At 44.6% G+C, this 16931-nt stretch overlaps 1 protein-coding gene across 4 annotated transcripts in view; it reads right to left on the minus strand.

The window, feature by feature from the left end:
- PDE4B (phosphodiesterase 4B) overlaps nucleotides 1-16931 on the minus strand; it is a 198803-nt gene that overhangs the window by 40464 nt on the left and 141408 nt on the right. For 3 of the 4 annotated variants that reach the window (XM_064664929.1, XM_064664931.1, XM_064664930.1), the window contains one exon: nucleotides 14269-14318. The exons of the other annotated variant lie outside the window; for it this stretch is intronic. In XM_064664929.1, the coding sequence (XP_064520999.1) occupies nucleotides 14269-14318 (50 nt within the window). The remainder of the gene's footprint in view (nucleotides 1-14268; nucleotides 14319-16931) is intronic. 4 annotated transcript variants of the gene reach the window in all.

The raw sequence follows: 16931 nt of genomic DNA on the forward strand, positions 1-16931 counted from the left end.
GTCACCGAGGACTGCCACAGGCTGGCAACTCACTGAGCAGCCCACTGACTGTTAGCAGGAACCAGGCAATTGCTCAGCAATTAGTGCAGGACAGGGTGATTGTGGTTGATTACTGCCAGAGCTGGACAAGGCACTCAGTTTTGCCAGGCTTTGTGGGAATGGCTGTGGCTGCCCACAGGTAGCACTTCCCAGCACAGTCAGGCCTCCAGGGGCAGCGGTCAGTGTTCCCTGGTACCAGGAGTGCCAACAGCACAGCTCCTTCTAGGAGAGGATAGTGACATGGGATTCTCCTTCTAGGAGAGGAGGATGACATAGCAGAGGCAACCAGCAGTCAGATAACCCCAGCTACGAACTACCCCCACAGACACCTTAAAAACAGACTGAAAAAGAGCAAAGAAAACAGAGAGATGATGCTACTCAAGTATTGCCTTGCAAAGAACTGGATTTCCCAAATGTTACTGGGACAAGAGCTTCAGTGGGCATTGCAGTGGAGCACAGAAGATGTTGCAGCATGAATCTTTGTTTCCATGGAATAAATAATACTAATATCTCTCTTCAACTGAGATAGAGCATCAAAAACACCTGGAAAGGACTAGCTAATAAAAAGTCAGCTAATAAAAACTAAAAAAGCACTCTTATATCTATTTTGTGAGTTTTCATGTGTCTGATTACATTCTACATCAGCTTTGAAGACTCTACAGTACAGAGATGAAAGATGCAGATTCCCAAAGCAAAGTTAACACTGCACCTTTTGCATGACAATGAGGTGCAAAAATGAGGTGTAAACACTAAGAACACCTTAAGGTGGCTGATAGAATCTTATGAAGCTTCCCAGAAAGGTAATTTCTGATCTGGAGATAAGCCTAAAGGTTTAATCTGAAATGCTAACGAGGAGGAAAACTGGAGAAGTTCTGAGGAAGGATTTAGATTGGAGATACCATCTCCTGTAGGGTGGGATGGAGTGTTTTACCACAAGGCAGTCCCTGTTTCCCAGTGTTTCCCAGTGTCCTTCCCCCCACAGCAGCCACGTGCAGGGAACAATGCAGCAGAGCTGCCACAAATCAGAAGGGTAAGTGACAGTGTTTTTATGGTGCCAAATGGAAGTAACAAAATGCAGGAAGCATCTCGTCAGATGTCACTTAGCAGAGATATCACCGGGGAATCTGGGAATGGGATTTGCCTGCATAGTAGGAATTCCTTGGTCCACAGAGAGGGAGAAACAGAAATGGCAAGAAGGGCAGAATCTAATCTTGGCCTGTCAAATGAACGGGAAAGATTCCTCAGTTCCATCGTTCTCTCAGGGAGCGAACATAAGGTTTGGCACATTATTGTTTTACTGACCAGGCTTGATTCCTTGTTGTCCTGTAGGATTCTTGCCTTAATCACAAGACAGGAGGAAAAATACAATGCAAGAGACTTCCTCTCCTACAAAGAGTCTGACAAAGAGTGTAGAAGATGGACAGTGCATGCAAATGAGAGATCTGCAAGGAGAACACTGAAAATGATTTGTCAGATGATGTTTTGTGAGGAAATAAACACACGCTTTGAACACGTTTCTGAAGACAGATCACAATTTTCAAGGTCATGGTGAATTTTTAACTTAAATGAATCCCCATCATGACTTTACTCAACATGGTCCTCAAAGTGCAGTGAAAACAGCACAGAGAGCTGGGATGGCGATGCCCATTCACTTGGACAGGCTGCAGAAGGAAGTAAGAGCTGAGCCTAAGGATTGTAAATCCCAACCCCAATTTCCTGCCAATCACGGGGTGCCTGGACTGTGTTTTTGTTTCTCTAGCTAAACAAGGCCAGGCTGGGTCACAGCAAGAACATTTTATTGTGTGAGTAGAAGTGTTTTCTTCCCGAGCGCATGTGAATGCACGAGTGTGAGAAAGACACAGAAAAAGCAGGATATGATTATGAAATGACCCAGCTATCCACCTAGGATTTACCTGTGCCACGCCAGGCATTATCTCCCTTCATACATGCGGCCTGGCTCTGAGAGGATTGGGGAGCTTCCACGTGCAGGGAAACCAACTTGAATCCTGGAAGCAACATCCTTGTGCTAACAAGGCACTCCACCTAAACTAATTAGCCCAGCCTTTCAACAGGCTTAATTAGGTGGGGCACCATGCTGTGCTGTTGTGGCTAGACAGCTTCCGGTTCTGGAGCTGGCTCATCCAACAGCCCATCCAAGGACTCACTCCTGCACAGCGCTACTCCTGCTAGGCTGCGATGCCAGTGCAGGGGCTCTGCCCACGTCAGCCCCCAGAGCCACTCAGTGCCCATCTCGAGCTCCCTCTGTGCACATATCCGTGCAAAACCACGTGCCTGCACCTCTGCTGCTGCACAGAAAACTCCTCCTTCCGAAACCGTGAGCTGACTTTCACAACAGGCGTGTGACACGGGAGGAACTCTCCAGACAGACCACAGCAACGATTTTAGTTCAACAAGAGGAAAAAACAACCTCAAAGCATGAAAGGTGCAAAGCACTAAGCGTACTCTGTGTCACTGCTTCACAAGAGCTTTGCAAACCAAAAGCAAGAAGGTCTGTGCTTGGATCTGCCCCAGAATCCAGGTGTTGCTTTCATCCACATGCCTATCTGGAGCCACGAAATCAGGTTTTGAACAGGGTTACCTTGGAGATAATAAAACTTAGGGTCTAAATAGCCAGTCAAGAGTGAAAGTCCCCTGTGGTGAAACAAATACTGGAGTAGGAAATGGAAGAGGAACCTCAGGGATGAATCCTGGAAGTTCAAAGCATGATGCCGATCTACCTGAAAAGCTCCACTTGGCCACTGGCATTAGATGGAAAGACAAAGTTTATTAACAATCCTTAGCTCTTCATGAGGAAAATTATTCAGAAATGTTAAACAAGGGTCACAACAAGGCCACCCATGTCACCACAGCCATGTAGAACAGGACACTGGTAGAATGTCAGACCTGTTTAAATCAGCTTCCTTGGCTCCTGGGAAGGTTAAAAGGTCACAACTTAACACAAAATTGTCCTACATTTCCTCTCAATTTAATTTCCTGAAGTTCTTCAAAATGAAAGTTAAAAATGTGGTTCCTGGAAGCATCCCGACCATAATCCATAGGAATTCTTTAAGATACATTATCACCCTTTGTGTTTGCAGACATAGAGAGACAGGACATAGAGTCATCCCTTATGTTTTGAGCCACCATGCCAGTCATTTAAATTATATTAATTATAAAATATAATTAAATGGTGGTTTTTTCATGGCTAAATGTAATTACTTGAAAGCATTATCCTTTAGGATGGAAGCTTAAAAACCTGATTTAGTTTGGAATTTTAATCTGTTTTCCTACAATAGATCTTTTACGTACCCAAGGGGTAAATGTCAACCTCACTGATTTACCTCATTTGAACTTTCTGCCCTTATTTTGCCTCTCAAAGAAATGACTGGGACTGTCATCCCACAGCTGAAACCCAGAGATATTTGCACTGAGCAGAGTCACTCAAGAATGCAGCATGTTGCAAAAAATGGCCTGTTTTGACATATTTTGTTGTGCAGTGGTACTGTGAGTAAGCCCTATCGACTGATCTGCGATTGCACCGCAGGACACTGTGGGAAGTCAGAGTGTTGCTCACTGCGGATCAGAGAGCAGAACCAGCAGAAAGAGCTTGAATTATCTCAGAGCACAGGCAATTAAAAAAGCTGTTTCTTAATTCATGATCCTCTTTTGAAAATGCAGAATGTTTCACATGTGAAGCCAGTGACCAGAGAGCTCTGTGGTAGCACCCCAAGACACGTGGATTCACTTTTCGTATGTCCACATGCTCTGGGCACTCACAGTGAGCCTCAAGTCACAGAACTCCAACTCCTGAGGCCTGCAGTAGCTGACAGCAGAGCTAAAACATCCCCTGTGCTAATCATCTGTATTAATCTCCCTCAGCACAACTTCAGCTGTTCGTGCTGTGACTCACTGTGCTTTATGTTTACCAAAGTGCACGTACAGCCTTTCAGAATAATCTGTTTAAAATCACACAGTGAGTCCCACGGGGAACAGGGTGGGGAGGAAGAGGGAGATGTCAGGATCCTACAAACCAGCATCATTTGTTTTGACAGCTTTTAATATTCCATATTAATCCTTCCACGTGCTGATCTCCACTGCGCCTCTGTGTCACCTGCAAGCTCAGGCCATCACATCCTGCTTACCAGCTTTTTAAAAGGTGTATTTGGGACATGGGGCAGAACTGGACCATAATTTCCTCAATACTGCCAGAGGGACAACATCAGATTAATTTCCTGGTTATCCATAATCAGAAATTGATATTATAGAACACCAGATAATAATGTATTTGTGGGGTTCTTTCTGTATCTGAATCATTTTAGCCAAAAGGTGATTAAAGCTGGAGGTCTAGGTCATATATGACTTCCTGTCCTTTCCTTAACCTGGGCTCTTAGTCCTGAATCAGGCTGTTCACACTGGAGAAGTGTCTTGAAGGGGCAAATGGGGATAAACTTGACCCCAGCAATGATAGGCAGACTTGGAGGTGTAATCACTCCTGAAATGGTTACAGCCAGCAGAGGTAAGAACAGCCTTTCAGTCTCGAAATACATTTAATTAAAGCCCTCAAAACACATTTATTTAAGCACCTCAATCCGAGTTCAAGGAAATCAAAATGTCAGCATTAAAGGCACCCCTTCTTAACAATCTCAGTTCAAATATCAGATTAAATGGACATGGAAATGGAAATGGAAATGTTCCCCACTGAAGGTCAGCTATGGGTTGGCCTGCAGTGGATTATTCCAGGGATTGCTTTTTGTGCTCTAAGTTTTATGCTTTGTGGCACCTTTCAGAATTTCTTACATTTAGCAGCACAGCAGAGGCAACTCATGTTAACCTTGGCCAACGTCTCTGCACTGTCATTCACACTGTCATTCGTTATGTGCAGTCAATTCAATGCAATTCAGACAATTTCTGTGAAACATCTGATTTCAGGCAGCACATGACTTGCCACTTGAGGCAACGTGCTCTAAAAGCCATTCTAGCAGTGAGCTGAGCCGACCACATTTGGGAGTGTTACAAAGGGTGGCTTGGAGGGAGCAGCTGCTGCTGACAAATGTGGTGTGAGCAGCATCTCTGCTTGGGTTCCACTTTCTTCTTCCTGATCTATAGAGTGTGAGTAACAGCTCCTTGGCTTTTACCTGAACAGTATGTTCCCACTGGAAGGGGGTGGAAATATTTCAAAGCTTCACGCAATACAGTGAAACTCAGGAAGCTGCAAACTGTTCGTGACATTTCAGTAACAGGAATTTTGGGAAATACCCTGCCCAAAGAACTGGAATTCAGACGAAGGCCCAGCACACGTATTTGACTAGGAGCTGGATGGAGACCATGTCCCATAAAGTATTACTGCTAAAGCAGAAAACACTCCAGTTACACTGGAAACTTGTATCTGGATTTCTCTTCTTCAAGAGTATCTTTGGGAAGAAAGGGAGGAAAACATTTCACAGCTGTCAGATGCCAGTAAGGCTGATTTCCAGCAAATCCTGCACTTGTGTATGTTTACTTCTTGGAATTTTTTCTGGCAGGACTGACCCCACGCTGTGCTCAGTGCAGTGGGTGACAGTCCCCACAGAGCAGACACGTATCCCACATCCTTTCAGGCTGTCCCAGTGTGCATCCAAATGTCCTGTACTTGAGTCAGTAACAGCAGGGCCACGATTTCAGTCAATTCTCTGAAACTCAGAGAGGGAAGGAGGCAGGGAGGGAGGGAAGGGGAGCAGGAAGACAGGCTGGCTTTTTCACTTCTCAGAAAACACCGGTTTTTCAGAGAACACAGTGATTGCTCTGCCCATCTCCTGCTTTTGTCAACCTAATATATGGTATTTAAAGTAAAATACATTGCTTGTAAAATGTGACATTTTAGAGCCATTTTGGTATTAAATGCTAAGCTTAACACATGCTGGTGGTATGAAAGGTCTAACTGGATCCAACTCACTTTAAATGAAAACATTGGGGTGTCTGGAATATGCTCCAAGGGACCTGGCAAGCTGGATTCAAAGCCTTGCTCCGAACACCTGGAACTTGAAGTCTTTCAGGTAAAAGGCAAAAACGTCTGTTTAAGAAAGCTTTTGAAGAGTGTGAAAGTGTGGTAGAGGAGTTTAGTATGCACAGATGATTAATTTCCTCTTGGAAAGGTATATTTATGACAGCAGGATATTTATATTGAACTGTCTACATTAAAAAGTAGGATATTTATACTAGAATATCTACATTAAAATGCATAGTTCCTTCAAAATGAAATTTGACTATGTAATTCCTTAGTACTGAATAATGGCCACTGATCCTGCTTCACCAGAACCCAGTGTCTGACCTGGGGTCTGATCCTGCTCCTGGCTGAGGTTTATCAGTATTCTTCCACAGGCACAGAACTGAACATAAAATCAAAAGACACTAATTGTCAAATCAACATCCTGCGAGATTTTGGAGGTTTTTCCCTTTTGTTTTTAAATTCTGAATTCCTAAAATGATTAAGTGCCTTAAATGCACACCAAAGCAAACCAATGATACCTTTAGATGTGAAAATATATCCCACAGGGACAGGCATATTCAGATGTTTTTTAAAGGCTACTGCTTAAAAAAATTTAAATCTTTTTAATCATATATATTTCCAGTGAACTGAATGAACTTTAAATAAACTGGTATGTCTGATTAGTAATCACCAATAATTAACAGTTGTCTCTCCCTTCTGCCAAAAAAACTATTGCAATTATACCATCCTTAAGGCTGTCACTCACAGTCACTTCTTAGAGAAAACAATATTACAATAAAATGTTTCGTTAACTCTTAGTGCAACATTCTCCACCAGTTGCACAGTGACCTGATAGTTGCATTAATTAGCACACCATGCTTGACTACAGAAATCATTTTTAGCTAATCAGGAGATGACAAGATAATGATAATAAAACCAGAGCATTTCTGGGTGATTTGAACATCGAAACAATCAATATTTCACTGTTCAGCAACACTGTTTGGCAATTGGTGAGTCTGAACCACATCAGGATGGATGCAATTCCATATGGAATAGAGGGAAAAGTGCATGAGCCCCTCTTTTAATTCTACCAAATTATATATTGATTTTGAAAGCTCTTAAAGTTTTAATCTTTATAATTGTTATAATTGTAGAGTCAAGTTTGGTGGGCAAAATGTCCCTACAGAGGGCAGAGAATTCCAGTTCTGTGTTTCAGGATCAGTGCTTTACCCTCTATACATGACCCTCCAAACTAGGACCAAACCCCGCTCCCACCAAGACTAATAAATACAAAAAAAGTATTTGGGAATTCCTGCCCACTTACAAACCAAATGATTTGGCTGCTGAGAATCAAAACACAACCTTATGAATACTTTTTAAAACACAACAAGAAAGCAACTTACACTTGGAATCAGATCCTGCAGGAGGACAAAGTTTTGGATATTGGGACTACTCAAGGACAGGCTGATGGCTCTGGGATTTGTGCGGTGCATTACCCTGGGAATGTCTCTGCATGGATACGTGGACGCAGCCTCTCACACTCCCATGGCCAGCTGTGTCTGGGACACAGTGCTGGTGCACTGAGCTCAACCTCAGGGGAGGAAGGAGAAACTTATATATAGCTGCAGTGGGGACAAGCTGGTGGGTGCTTTTGAGAGTCTGTTTCAGCTCCCCCCGGCTGGAAAGTGCTGATGACATGGAAGTTGAAGGGGCTCAAAGCAGTGGGACAATGAAGAACCCTGTTCATCACTAAGGCATGCACAGACTGTGCCCCGCGACCTAAAAAACTAACTCTGCCTGCCAGAAGTTTGGTTTGGGTGGTTTTGTTTGTTTTGGGCTGTTTTTTCACTCCGATTGAGTACACATTTCTCATTCTCATATGGAACTGATTCAGGGCGCTGAAGACTGCGCTGTCAAAATCTCACCCACAGCAACTATTCTCATTCTGTGCAGAAAACAAAGGAAACACAGATTGTATCGACTCTGATATTAGCAAGGGCAAAGCCTCATTGTCTCCGCAGAGGCCTGACGCAATCCAACGGGATGGGAGTGAGCAAAGCAACACAGAGCTGCCAGGGCCTGACCTGTGTTAAAGAGCAGAGTGGATATGGGGACACAACGGGACGGTGCCACTCCGAAGGTCTCTTCATTGCCACCTTGGGTCTAAAGCTGCCTGGGTCATTCCAAAGGAACCCACCCATCAGACAGAGCACTGTTAATAACTAATGACTGTTTTTATGGCTTTATCCTGTGGGATCATCAGTGAAGTGACAACCTCAACAAAAACCCCAGAGGTTTGGCTCCTCGGCTGTTCTTTCAAAACGTGTTGCTGCTGCTGTTACAACATACCTGCTCCTCTTGTCAAAGGAAAGGTACCCCCTCCACCTGGGTGAGGAAGCCATCTATGTGTGTCCTCAGGTTCTCAGCTCGCAGCCCCTTTGGAACCTCTGTCCAGAGCCATTCCTGACACCGGGAAAGGGGAACTGCACAGCTCAGAGCTGCCTCCAGCACTGGGCAGGCTGGCAGCTCCAGGAGGCAGGTATCTCTCCCGGGGGATGAATGGCTGTCCTGGTCAGCCCAGGAGAGCCCAGCCTGCCTCAGGAATACAGCAGGACAGTGGAAGCACACACAGGGAGTCCTGCTGGCACCCGCTGGCCCCACCACAGATGGCAGCTGGGCCCCAGGGAGTGACAGGCTCTTGATGGCAGCAGCACGTGTAGCATCTTCATGTGACATCCACAGGTGGGGTGGAGGGGAAAACAGTTTTTATCCGTTGCTATGGAGTCATGATTAGCTTGTATGTCTTCAGAGCCTGCCGAGGAGAAATGAAGGCTATTTTCTTATATAGATGTCATGAAATCAATCCTTGCAGAATTTCGGGAGTCAAAGGCTAAGCAGGTTTGCCTGAATACCTTCTGTCACTCAATACACAAATAAATCTAGCTGGGAGACCTAAAACCAGTGTCATTTTTCAGCCAGAGCTGATCACAAAAATTACTCTTTAGTCTCATTTGGAGCTGTTTCTGTGCACAGTAACGTACCAAACGTGTGTTCAATAAAACACAGCAATTATCTTCGCAGAAAATGAGCCTTAGAAAATTAAGGAAAAAACCACCCTTATTGCAAAGTACAGTGACTTCAGAAGAAACTTCTCTTATTCTCTCCAAACGCTAAAAGAAAACCTGATGTTCCTCTTTTAAAATGTGTCTGCCTCTAGGTCTTTGGCACAGGTTTGCTGATGGGAGGGCCGGCAATCTATTTAATGACTGCATTGACGTCAATAGCATAACTGAAATACTTACTAAGATGCATGAGTCCAACTTTCAGGGGGTGTGTGTTTGCAGGCGGGCGCAACACGCGAAACGGACTCTCGGCAGGAACGGACTCCCCCTGGAGAGCCGGGAAGGGCCTCGGGACTCCCCCCGCTGGCTCAGCTCCGCTAGCTTTTCCTGCAGGTAACTTTGAAAGTTCACTTGGAAATGCTTGGGAGATTTTTAATCTCCCAAGCAGCAAGAACCACTTCATCATTCAACAGCCCTCATTTCACTCAGTCACGTCATTAATCTGATTATCTATCTGATTTCTTTCACAGTTTTGTTTAGTTTGTGAATAATCTGCATCATCCTAGCACTGCATCCTTTAAAAATAATATTTGTGGGTGATAATATTTATGGGAGGGCTACAGCACCACCGAATTTGTTGCGCACACAACCAGTTACTCTTTAGCTCACTGCTTGGTAACACGTGGTTCCTCTGCACTCTTGTAAAAGCGCAAAGCACCACATCTACTTGACTTTTACAATCGCTCTCAAAATCAAAAGGTCAAATCTTCAGCCAAACTCACAGCAGAACAACAGAATTTCAAAATGAATCCTCTATTTTGTGTGCCCAGAGCATTCTCTGCACGCCAAGCAGAGGGAGGGTGGTGCAAGAGCACCAGCTCCATGCTAATTACCTGGGATTTATAGATATTTGTAACCTAGAGCTGACTTTGATGCATGGGGCTTGCTAACTCCTACAAAAAGTTGGGGGTCTCATTAGCACAAGCACCAGCATTATCCAGTCTTTGTTTATGCTTTATACAAATGTTCGTGCACGAGTCTGTGTACATCTTACACCCACAGGAAAAATGAAAGAGTACAAGTTTTGAGGTCGTGTAAAGGCATGTGAGAAGTGCAGACAAACGTGCAGATGTACAGGAAAGCAGAGGCTAAGGCACAAGCAAGAAAAACATCAATCCTTTACTCCCATCCCCAGAGAGGAATTTTAACAAAGCTTTAATCCTGTGAGCCCTGGAAAGCCCATGTGTGACATATCCCAAAAATGCTACACCCCCCACGCCTCAGACTGCACAAGGGGTGCAGGGTTTATTATATTGTTGGGTATATAATTAATTGTGAGGACAGACTATAATTACTCTGTGCTGAGAGTGTCCAAGGGGCACTGCCTGCTGCTGAGAAGAGTCTCTGCCAACCCCTCATTTATGTGCCACCTCTCCCTCGTGTGCCTGGTCATTCAAGAGGCTTCTCAGTCCCAGTTGTATCATGACTAGGACAGTGCTTTCTCCACAACCTCTGCAACAGGGAGGAGGGGGCTCAGGTACCTCAGTGGCCAAGGTGAGGTGATAGCATGAGGAGCCTGTACTAGTCCAGGTGAAAACCAGCTACACAACCACTGTCAAGCCAAGGAAACAGCACCGATCCTGTGCTGAGCTGAGAGAAAGAACGGGGTAAAATACGAAAGAGTCCTGGGAATAAAACGAAGGGAAAAAAACAGATGGGGAAAAGTTTGTACCAAAAAGGCTGGAAGAATGGGAGTCTTAGACTGAAGGTGACAGTCAGTGAAAGATGATTTCATTCAGAGGGAAGATGGGTCAGTGATGTAAATAAATGTGGAAGAAAGAACAAAATTAAGTAGGAATGGCCAGACTTGTGCTGGTTAAAGATGTTATTAGTTGAACCTGTTGGATGGGAACTGCAGACCTTTCAGTGATGCCAGGGGAGGGGAGAGCTGAACCGAGAAGGTGCTGATGGATTTGCTGAGCCCAAGGTAGCACAGAATCACAGAATATGCTGAGTTGGAAGGGACCCACAAGGATCATCCAGTCCAACCCTCAGCCCTGTACAGGACCATCCTCAAGAGTCACACCATGTGCTCCAGAGGATCATCCAAACACTCCTTGAGCTCTGGCAGCCTTGGTGCTGTGACCACTGCCCTGGGGAGCCTGTTCAGTGCCCAACCACCCTCTGGGGGAAGAACCTTTTTCTAAGATGCCCTGACACAACTTCAGGCCACTCCCTTGGGCTCTGTTACTGGTCCCCACAGAGCAGAGATCAGTGCCTACCCCTCCTGTTCGCCTCCTAAGGAAGTTGTAACTGCAGTGAGGTCTCCCCTCAAGGTCAATGAACATAACTGTGGCAGAGGTGGCATTTAAAAGAAACAAAGGGGGAATACGAGAAAGAAATTGTCACAGCCACTTCTGTGACAATGTGTTTGCACGATTGCTTCTGTAGCACTTGTTCATGACCCTGGCCCTGCACAGCTACACTCGGTGATGTTACACCCCACAGTATTCCCATTATCCTCTTGTGTGGAGTTCACCAGCTAATTAAGGATTTAGCTACAGTTCCATATTTCCGTGTTATGGATTCTCGGTTAATTCATAAAAGCCATTTTGCTCATTCCTGTGATCTGCACTTATAACAAAATAACAGGAAAAATCTGCCAGATTTACTTCAGCTGATACCAAGGACAAAACACAGGATGTTCAATATATATTCCTCTTCCTTCTCTGGCTGTGGTTACAAGGTTAAGAAAGCGCTGAAGTTCACAGTGACACCAGTAGTGGTTTTCAAGGCACTTTGTCCCATGAAAGACCTGGCCAGAAGTTTTCACACTTTCAAGAAAATGAAAGCATAAAAGAAAAAGAATTTCCTCATTTCTCCACAGCTCATTTATTTCACCACGGGCCTGGGTCCTCAGTGATGTAACACCAGCAACATATTTGGCTGCTCTTGGTTTGAAACAACGGACAAATCCTGAAATATTCCAGCGGGAGTAAACAGCTGGCATGTATTCCTTGCAGTGCAAATGCTGGATGTAATTTGTCTCCCTCCAGGGTGATTTTATTAATGCAGGCTTGTTTGCTTTAAACCCCAAGTTCTGCTCTTCTCAGAACAGGATATAAATCACTCCACTAATGACAAATAAAAGGAGACATATATGAGGTGCTCACAGTGATGTCAATGCATTGTGGTAAATCCATGAATCAATGTGGGACATGAGAGAGCTAAAATAAAATTCCAAGCTTTGCCGACTAACCGACCTAGAGAATACAAACCCATTTCTTTCCAAAACACATTCTTTTATCTAGAGGGATGTAACGCAGCCTGGTCCCAATCAAAACACGACTGCTTCCTTCTGCAAAACTTTCAGGAAAAACTCTGCATCCTTTCAGCCACAGGAGCCATTGGCACTGAACTGGAAGTGTTCAGATAGGAAAATCTCTTCTTCTGTTCATAATTTCCAAATCAGAAGCCATCAAGGGAAAAAAAAGCTGAAAACACTGAAAAAAAAAAAAATCTAAAAATCTCTGTTCTTGCTGCATTTAAATGGAAACTTCCTTCGAAAGTAAAGTGTTATGATTGCTAATAATGTCAGTATTGACTGCTTTCATGTAGGAAATAACACAATTTCCCATCAATCTCAAAACCCTTTCTTCTTCCTACCTACAAAGTGCCACAATTTAATTAGTTTGTAATGATACAACTGACCTTTTTTTTTTCTTCTTTCATGGGAAGACTTCATCTAAAAGCAGTTAAGATTGATGGTTAAGAACCCACTTACTTGAGGGCCCAGGAATCCAGCCTTTGCAGGGCAACAGAAAACTTGCTCTAAAATTATGTGTATCAAACCTTCAAGTCCCAAAGGAACTTTCATGTGTTCTCAGTATTAGAAGCTTGGGTCAGCTAAGAAGTAACAAGCATCATACTCATGTTGGAAATACTGTAGAAAAATGTCCCAAAAGTGTTAAAAAATTTGAAAGCAATTTTTTCCACAAAAAGTGCTAAGAAAATTAACCTAAAAATTCCTGGAAGGGCATTCTCTCCCTTTTATTATATTCTGTAACTTATATAAACAGAGCTGTGGAAAGCTTATGAAATTTTCCATTATTTTTTTTCACATGTGCACAAAATCAAAGTCTTGCTAAAACCAACTTCAAATAAGGTGATGAATTGCATTCCTGCTAGTTCTGACTCCATACTGTTCACAGACAGGGAGTAAAGGAGAAGTTTAAGATCATGTTGTCCAGTTCTGTTTCTGCATCAGAGGTTTCCACATCCCATTAACAAGTTTGGTGGAACCTAATCTGGAAGTCTCCAGGACTCTACATGTCCCCTGAGAATAAATAATACACAGCATGAGAGGAAATGATAGTTATCCAGGCTTCACACGCTGTAAAAATTAAGGTTTATTAGTCCCTCCAAGCACATAATTATTGGAAAGGCTGAGATTAAACCTTAGAGATGGGCACTGGTCCAAATCTTATCTCCTTCTTTGTGGGAACAACCTTTGAATTAGCGCAAGAAGGGCCAGCTCTGATCCTGAGTGGGGTCCCTCAGACCCTCAGCACTGCATGGCTAAACCAGGTGTTAAAATAAAGAAGCCTGTCCTAAGTCATCAGCAGCTACTTCTGCTCCTCATTCTCAGTACTCCACCCTGCCTGAGCAGCCCTCACACCGCTGCCCGCCCCACCCTGCCTTGGTGCTGAGCCCCTTCGGGAGTCCCGTGGTCATCCAGGAGGAAGCAGAGGAAGTTTCCCCTCAGAAAGGTTTTTGGGGATTGCCATTTTTACACAGATCACATGGAAACAAACTGAAATAAACAGGATAAAAAAAAAACCAAACCAAAAACCAGCTGTGTCTGAGCCTGTTCAAGGCTTGTAGGCTGGGGCTTGTCCAGGCTTGTGCACACAGGGACTCAGAACAGCAGTCACTGTGGCCATGACTATCAAACCAAAATCATGTTCATCTCCTAAGCTAATATACAAGGATAAACCCCAAACCAAACTATTAAACTAACAATATTTTGAACCTGACGAGTCTCTCATATTGGTTTTGCAGGATTAACCCAGAAGAAGCTCTGTGAGCCCAGAATTGCACCAGGGGAGGGGGCAGAGAAGCAGCTGGGAGTAAAACTGTGCAATATGTGTAGTCTGCATTTGGCAGGTGATTTGCAGGTGATTTCCAAAGTCCCACACGTACCTTGCAGGTTAACCCTGGACACAGGTGGCTGACTGGTGGCTGGAGATCTCCTACGAGAGATAGAGAATACTCTGTCAATAGGTATTATTTTATCATTCCAAACCCTGCTGGCAGTTCTGTCTACTCTCCCTGTTAAAAATCCTTCTTTCACTCTCACAAAGAAGCCCAAAACACTTTACCATGACTTGTTGAGCACTATAGGCCGACCTGTTAGGGAAACCCAAAGATGTATGTCCCCTGGCTAGGCACACACACATGCTGGAAATGTGCCATCATCCCATGATGCCTTTGCCACTTTCTGCTGAAAATACACCTGGAAGTCAGCAAGGGCCTGTCTCTGTGGCTGAAAGGGTCAGTGGCTTCCCCAGGGTCAAGGCCTTCTCCCAGAAAGCTTTTCCCTACAGAGACTGGAATGGACCCTGAAGTAATATTGAATTGTTGTAAGGCAATGCCGTAGGTAAGGTCAGAAATGTGTCTTTAAACCCTGGAGGTAACGTTTGAATTGCTCCTGAAGTAAAAAGATGCTGCAGTCACCAGTGTTAAGCTCTGAAACAGCTGAAGGACATTTTTTTCACTGGGAGCAAAAATGTCATCAGCAAAGCCTGGATTTCAGAAGGACCAAAATCTATTTGAAAAACTGGTTCAAGTCAAGCCAAGAGGGTCGGAGTGGAAAAAGGTGCAGTATCTCTCCAAATGTCAACATAGTTCCCTGTGAGATTTGCCAAATAAAGCTGTTACTTTTTCAAGTTGAAACCATCATCAGAGACTTCTTTTTTAAAGGAGTTAAAAAGAGTTGACACCAAAATCAAGATACTTCAGTTTAGATTGAAGGCAGTACTTCAGGCTGACCAAAAATGAAACTTTGGGCTTCTGCTTCCCTAAGAAGTTTCAGATACATTTTAACTGCAGCCAGATTTCCCCACACTCTCTTTGCCAGCCTCCTAACCCCAATTTTTTGAGTCAGCCACTGAACTGAACATCCATTATTCGCCAGCTCTCCTTTGAAGCTAAAATCAAAGGAGGCGAGCAGCTCAATTCTGCTGCAATTGTAGCTCCGGGGGGTTCTTCAGACGTGCTCCAGGAAGGCCTTGCTGCCCAGGTGAGATCTCTGGTTCCACCCTTGATCCCGGCCTCTGGACCCACCAGCAGCGTGGGGCTGGCCGGCCTCCACAGTCTGCTCCCACCAGCAGGCTCCCTGGGATTTCAAAGGCTTGGCTGTTCTGGAGGGATGTGCAGGACCCAGATTCTTCGAAGGGTTCAGCACAGGGCACACAATTCTCTGAAAATCTGCCCTGACCTGCCTCTGCTGAGCCTTTGAAAAGGCAAATCTTGAAATCTCTCAAAAACAGAAACTCCCCAATAGGGACACGATGCTGCGGCTGCAGCGCTTCCAGTATCGGGGGAGATGTGCTCCAGGTATCTCCAAACCCTGAGCTGCACAGACATGCCTTTGGGGGGGCGGGGAGGCATGAACTGCTAGTCAGGAGGGTATTCCCCGCTCCAAAGCCTGGAAAGGGAACAACTGCTCCCGGCATCCTCCAGTTTATGGCCGTGCCCATCCTGTTTTTGTGGCAACCAGGGTACAGGCAACAGAGACCCAGAGATGTAGCTTTTGACAGCAACATCTCTTCCTGGCCATCACTCCGCTCAAGTGTTCACAGCTCCCCCTTCCCGCTCCTTCCCTCTTGCTGGTGGGCATGAAGAGCAGGCGCCGGATGCTTTCTGACCATGTCCTGGGCCACAACTGCCAAACTCCAGCACTCCAAACCCATTAATCACACTCTCCTCTTTTCCAATCAGGAAACTGCCTTAAGAATCCTGACGTTAAAGTCCAAAAAATACGACTGCTGGTTGTTTTTTTTTCCTCCAGCCCTTAACATTCATATTTTCCAGTAAATATGTGGGAGAGCATCCTCTTTTTTCTTTCTCAGGCCAGAATGGGTGGAGGAGGAAGAAAAAACAGGGGAGAGGAAGGGTTAAAGAAAAGCTGAGATTCTCATGATCCCCAGTGCAGAAGTTTAAGTAAAATATCACATATCATGAGACATATGATAAAATCATGAGCTGGCAGCACGGCTGTGACCCAGCAGAGCTGTTTGGAAACTGTGCGGGAAGCTCCTCAGTGCCTGGAAGCACATTCCACCACAGATTTGGATGTTTGGCATATAATGGTTTAAACATTTAGCGACTTTTACTTTGGCTGGGCAAACGACTTTATACCTCAATCAAATCTGGGAATGTTTTCAAAAGGACACTGTAAGATGCCTGTGTGTCCTACAGGTTACGCCCTCGCTTCCTTCCGGCCCCGTCCAATTTCAGATTCCTCATTAGGAACTGCTGAAATGCTCGAGCTGTTCAAAAAAGCAAAGCTTAAAAAAAAAAAAAGGAATCTATTTCAGCCATCTGTTTTTCTATTAACCTCCATCTTGGAATGTGGTGGTTCCTTCCCATCAAAATTTGCAAACAGAAATCAACAGGAGGAAAGCCTGGATAAAATGCTGGGCTTTATGCAAAATACAATAGTGAGTTGGAAGGGAGAATGCAGAGCTCGTGGAGGACATCCAGGTGATGCCACTCACACCTGCAACAGTGAAGCAAGACCGTGGTGTCCCCCTGGAATGGATTTTTGCACCTCATCCTTTGCTTCTGGAGCCAGCAGGATG

The sequence above is a fragment of the Pseudopipra pipra genome, chromosome 9, assembly GCF_036250125.1.
Source record: "Pseudopipra pipra isolate bDixPip1 chromosome 9, bDixPip1.hap1, whole genome shotgun sequence".
Lineage (NCBI taxonomy): Eukaryota > Metazoa > Chordata > Aves > Passeriformes > Pipridae > Pseudopipra > Pseudopipra pipra.